Source organism: Osmerus mordax, chromosome 24 (assembly GCF_038355195.1).
Source record: "Osmerus mordax isolate fOsmMor3 chromosome 24, fOsmMor3.pri, whole genome shotgun sequence".
In the NCBI taxonomy this organism is placed as follows: Eukaryota; Metazoa; Chordata; class Actinopteri; order Osmeriformes; family Osmeridae; genus Osmerus; species Osmerus mordax.
Genome location: NC_090073.1, coordinates 3,374,284 through 3,380,283, shown reverse-complemented (window position 1 = coordinate 3,380,283; position 6,000 = coordinate 3,374,284). Strand labels below are relative to the sequence as shown.

Here is a 6,000-nt window from a genome sequence, read left to right as displayed (position 1 = left end):
CTGAAACCTATTATTTCACGAGGAAGGGGCACTACAACAAAATTATTTATTTTCCACTGAATATTTCTGAGACAAACATCAAAACAAATCCATGGAGGTGTTTTCATTTTCCCGAACCACTGCAATTACTCTTTGTTGTCCAAAGCGAGATACCCTGCTGAGAAGAACAATCTCGACACACAATCACAATAAATTCCTTCTCTCTCTCGTTTTTCTGTTAACTTGTTCTGTTCTGTGGATGGATGGATGTATTCACCCACTCCTGAGTCCATCATCACCGTGTCTCAAACGAGCCTTGTTAGTACTGAGAAGAACAGTTGTTTGATTGATTGTAGACTACTGGTTGAGAGACTGTGTTTACAGATTCCCTTCAACAAGCATGAGCCGCACCATAGTCACGTCGCACTCCAAAGCAACAGGTAGACGGTTATCGGTTTCTGAGTAACAACAACATTGATCCCAGAAAAAAGTGTTTCTGATGGAAACAAGCAGAGAAACAGAACAATGCCTTCATCTGTTTCCACTAGATTCTCAATTTCACATTCTTATGTCAAACAGGGACCACTAAACAGGATTACGTCTTGTGATGACAAACACATTCGTCCTTCTCTGCACATTGAAAGAGTTCTTAGGGTTGTTCGTCATCAACTTGTGTCATGGCTGTGTGTGCATCATCCGGGTGGGCAGCATTCTGTGTGTAATAGAATGGACTGACATGGAGGGGGGGGGGGGAGGTGATATAACTGGGTTAATGTCTGTACTTTCAGAGGGTACCTTAGGATTGCGGAATCACTCCATCCCCTGCTTGGCGAGATGCGTGCAGATTGACAAATGTTTTGAAATGTTTTCATGCCACCGACTAATCAAACATGTGTACTCAGCCCCGGCACAGCAGGTGTACTGAGCCAGTCTGGATGCAGCATGTTGCTACATGTCAGGCAGCTGGCCTTCTGTTTGTTAGAACCCTGCACTTGTGAGACCCAGAGAGGGGTGGGGAGGGGAGGGGAAGGGAAGGGAGGGGAGGGGTGAGGGAAGAGGAGAGTGGTTTGTACTGAGCTGTCTGTGTGTGTGTGTGTGTGTGTGTGTGTGTGTGTGTGTGTGTGTGTGTGTGTGTGTGTGTGTGTGTGTGTGTGTGTGTGTGAGTGTGTGTGTGTGTGCTAAAGCAGGAGAGGCTGCACCCCCCCAGGGCATTGTGTCAGGCACATGCCCTGGCTGCTCCTCTCAGACCCAACCCTTTGTTATGCTAATGAAGGAAACCAGCCTGGCCTTTTGTCCAACACACTGAGGAGGCAGAGATGAGAAAGAATGATAAAGAGAGACAGAGTGAGGGAGAAAGATAGACAGAAAGAGAAAGAGAGAGATAGGAAGAGAGAGAAAGGTGTAGTGAGATAGGGGGAGAGAGAGGGAAATATGTAGAGAGAGAGAAAGAGAGGGAGAGAAAGAGAGATGGGAACAGAGAGATAGGGAGAGAGAGGATGATGGGGAACTAGAGAGAACAGAGTGACAGATAGAGAGAGAGAGAGAGAGAGCGAGTGAGAGAAAGAGAGCAAAAGAGAGATGTATGAAAGGTATGAAAGAGAGAGAAGGACACAAGGTGTTCTAGTCTTCCTGACCTGAGGCAGCCAAAACAACACACATACACACACACACTCATTCACAGACACACGCGCAGACACTCCACACACACTTACACAAGCATACGCCACATGCGCACGCTCTCCACACACTCGCACACACTTTCACTCACACACTCCACACTCACTGACACACACACATATATATATCATATAGCTGCGTGCTCTACTTCACTCCTGTTCAGATCCCGGTCTGCCGCCGGTGTGTGTGTTTTCTGCCTCTCTTCCGACTACAAAACCACTCTGGCACTTTCTACTTGCTCAACAACGAGCCTCCCACCACATTAGAGAACTATGCTGCTGTAGGATCCTTGAGCCCCGAGCTCACTGAAGACAAGGAAGGAGAGAGAGAGAGAGAGAGAGGGGGAAAGGGAGAGAGAGGCAGAGAGAGAGAGAGAGAGAGGGGGAAAGGGAGAGAGAGGCAGAGAGAGAAAGAGAGAGAGAGGGGGAAAGGGAGAGAGAGGCAGAGAGAGAGAGAGAGGGAGAGAGGGAGAGAGACAAAGAAGGAGAAAGAAAGGGAGGGAGAGAGAGAGGAAGAGAGAGAGAGTGAGAGGAAGGGAGAGAGAGAGGAGAGAGATAGGGATAGAGAGTGTGAGAGAGAGAGAGAGAGAGAGAGAGAGGCGGAGAGGGAGGTTAAAGAGGGGGGTATATAGAGACGGACCCGGCAGCAGATGTGACAGAGGGGGGGAGGCTGTAGCAGGAGAACAATAAGCAGTCTAGCAGCAGAGTAGCAGCCTTTGTCCGGGCATTCTCCCTCCACATGCTCCCGCCGAACACACAGCAGAGAAAGGGACCGCGCGAGGACCCAGCCAGGAGACAGGAGGGGAGCGAGAGCACACACTAACGCAAGGCAACCGAGGAGCGACAGCAGACACAGAGGAGAGAGAGAGAGGAGCGAGGGAGGGAGAGAGAGAGAGAGAGAGAACAGCCCAGCAGACGGGCGGAAGAGGAGCGAAAGAGGACATAGAAGAGGAGCGGAGCGACACGAGAGAGGGAGAGAGAGAGAGCGAGAGAGAGAGAGAGAAACACGGACACTTTCTCCAAGCTCCAGCCTGCCCCTGCGTTGTGGATTCAGAACTTGGACAGCTCCGGAGCACTTTCAGCACCCAGCCAAGCACGTCAGCTGTGAGTCTACACGAATGTAGGCTGCTGTCAGCTGCCAAGCTGTCTCGGTCCACCATCACCGAGGGGGTGTGGAGACGTCCGATCCACATGCAGCCCTCCTGTACCTTGCAGGAGCCCCCCTGCGCCCCCAGCACCATGGCCAGCCTCCCCAGCCTCTTCAGCCTCCCTTCCAGCCTCTCTGGTCTGCCCTCCACCATCCCCAGCCTCCCCAGCCTCTTCAGCCTCCCTTCCAGCCTCTCTGGTCTGCCCTCCACCATCCCCAGCCTCGCCAGCCCTCTCCCCAGCAGCTTGGTCAGCTTGCAGGGGCACCTGGGCGAGAAGCAGCTGTTTGAAAAGTTCTGGAAGGGGACCTTCAAGGCTGTGGCCACACCCAGACCAGAGAGCGTGATTGTGGCCAGCATCACGGCGAGGACCCGACTGGCTAGGTGAGTTTACCGGCTGCCTTTCTCTCTCTCTCTCTCTCTCTCTCTCTCTCTCTCTCTCTCTCTCTCTCTCTCTCTCTCTCTCTCTCTCTCTCTCTCTCTCTCTCTCTCTCTCTCTCTCTCTCTCTCTCTCTCTCTCTCTCTTCCTCTCTCTTTCAATTGTCTCTGCATCTCTTTCCCTCTTCCTCTCTCGCTCTGCCTCGAGTGTGGTCTTTTGTCATCTTGACGTGAGTTGTGGGTCCGGGGGCTGTGTTCGGAGTGTGGATGGGACCTTGAGAGTGGGTGTGAAGAAGTCTGGGTTCACCAGAACGCCTGTCTGGTTGTGATCTCTAATCATCTAGGATGTGAAGAAAGCGGCTTGAAATGAAAGCAGTCAACAGTACCAATATATAATGTGTAGTAGTACACATCATATTTGTGTATGACTGAATAGTTGACGTCTTATAGGAGAACATGGCTATGTTCATCTAGCTTTGTGTTTAGAATACAGTTGTATTTGAATGTACTCACACGATACACATGTACGTGCACATACACACACACTACACATGTACACACACACACACAGGCACACCCTCACACGCATTCATCCCCCCCCCCCCCCCACACACACACACACACACTACACATGGCGGATGGCTTCCTTAATATAACCTTTAAAAAGCAGACAGGTTGTCTATGACTCCTCGCTGGTGACATGGCTGTGCCAGTCTGTATCCACTGCTGTGGCTTCTACCTAGGATCCTCACACAGTCAGGGAGCGAGAGAGAGACAGGAAGAGGGAAAGAGAGAGAGAGAGAGAGGGTGGAGGACATAGACGGGGCGGAGAGTGAGGAAAAGGGGGAAGAGAGAGAGAGAGAGAGACACAGGCCGACAGTGAGAGACAGAAGAGAGAGGAGGATGATGCGTGCTTCCCTTCCCCTAACATGTTCGCCGTCCCTCTCCGCCTCCCTCCTTCCTCGACCCAATCCGTCCTGATCCCAGCCTCACAACAACTCTGTGTCTCAGTCCAGCCCATTTTGACACACGTGTTTAGCAAACACTGAACATCCCCCAGCAGGGACTGGCGCTTGCGAACGCAACTCACAGACACACACCGGCGTTTCTTTCCGCCGTCGTAACGAGTTTTACTACTGACGACCACTGTAATTGTATCGCCTTGACACAATATAAGCTCTCTCTTACAAGAAATTAGCCAGCCTAATGGGGATTAGAATGCCCCATTTCCCTTTACGTTCAACATGGGTGGATATGAAGGACCGCGGAGCGTTTAATGCGACCAGAAGGGATTCCGCTGCCCGCGTGCGGAGCGGAGCAGACGGCCGCGGACACGACCGGGTCGTTTTATAGGCAGACGACGGCCCGACGCACAGCCGACCCTCCGTCACGGCCCGGTTCACCGGTTCAACGGAAACAAATCTCCACTACGCACCCCCACCAACCCTTCCAGCCCCCTCCACCCACTCCCCTCCCTCCCCCCCCCCCTCATCCCCCCCCTCATCCCCCTCCCGGGCCCGGACTGAAATTGGATCAAATCGGAGGGAGGGTCTCGTTTCTATTTCTGTCGATGGCACGAGAGAGGTACCGGCCCTGCCTGGAATTGAGCAGTGCTAATAGAGCTGTTGGGTGTGAGGGGGTGGGTGGTTAGCTGTCTCCTCCATTTGAGTCGTTTCGTAAAGCACCCCCTCCCTCCTCCCCCCCAGACCCCCCCTCTTCCTCCTGGGAGTGGGGTCGTCTGACAGTGACAATGATGCGAGCGCGTCAGAGAGGAGAGAGAGGAGAGGGTGGGACGACAGCGGCAATTACGGCAGGACAAATGCTGCTGCTTCTCCCGGCCCGGCGCCCGTGACGTCGCTCTCCCGCCACCCATCCTCGGGGGGTCGGAGGAGGGGAAGGGGATGGTGCCCGTGGTAAAAAAAATTAGTAAACAACAACATCAACAACCTCTGGGATTGTTTAACATCCCCGGGAACAGTTGATGGCTGGGCTTGTTTGTCCTGCAGTGGGGGGTGCTCTCTCGCACTCTCTCTCTCTCTCTCTCTCTCTCTCTCTCTCTCTCTCTCTCCACTTAACACTCTTCTTTCTCTCTCTCTCGCTCCCTCCTTTAAACACTTTTCTCCATCTCCCTCTTCCACCATCTTCTTTTCTATCTCTCTTTCTTCAAGAGGACGCATTATTATTTTGGACTGTACTTCCAACATGAAGGGTGAAAAACAGATGCTGGGCTAATCCAGGGATGTTTGGGGCCGAGAGAAAGAGAGAGAAGAGAGCGAGAGAGATGTTTCACGTTCAATCAGCGTCTCTCCCTGCTTCCGTCTCCTCCACTGTCCCTCCCTCTCCTCCCCTTGTCCTCCCGTTCACCGAATGTCACTGAGGCTCGAGAGTCACAGTGGAGTCATTAGACACGGTCGTTTGTCCTCCCCAGAACCTCCTCCGCAACCCTTTCACCCCCGGACAGAGAGCGAGAGGGAGAGAGAGCAAGGGGGTGAGGCAGAGAGGGGGAGAGATAGAGAAGGGGGAGAAGGAGGGAGGGAGATAGATGAGAAAGAGAGAGGGGGGAAAGGGATGTAGAGAGGGGTAGAGGGAGGGAGAGAGGGGTAGAGGGAGGGTGAGAGGGGTGGAGGGAGGGAAGGGTAGAAGGAGAGAGAGAGAGAGAGAGAGAGAGAGAGAGAGAGAGAGAGAGAGAGAGAGAGAGAGAGAGAGAGAGAGAGAGAGAGAGAGAGAGAGAGAGAGAGAGAGAGAGAGAGAGAGAGAGAGAGAGAGAGAGAGGGAGAAAGAGAGAGAGAGAGAGAGAGAGAGAGGAGGGAGAAAGAGAGAGA

At 52.8% G+C, this 6,000-nt stretch overlaps 1 protein-coding gene across 1 annotated transcript in view; it reads left to right on the top strand.

Moving 5' to 3' along the window:
- Nucleotides 1-379: 379 nt before the first annotated feature.
- srrm4 (serine/arginine repetitive matrix 4) overlaps nucleotides 380-6,000 on the top strand; it is a 36,429-nt gene continuing 30,808 nt past the window's right edge. Inside the window, exons 1-2 of the mRNA XM_067228449.1 lie at nucleotides 380-419; nucleotides 2,710-3,184. Coding sequence (XP_067084550.1) covers nucleotides 380-419; nucleotides 2,710-3,184 — 515 coding nt within the window. The remainder of the gene's footprint in view (nucleotides 420-2,709; nucleotides 3,185-6,000) is intronic.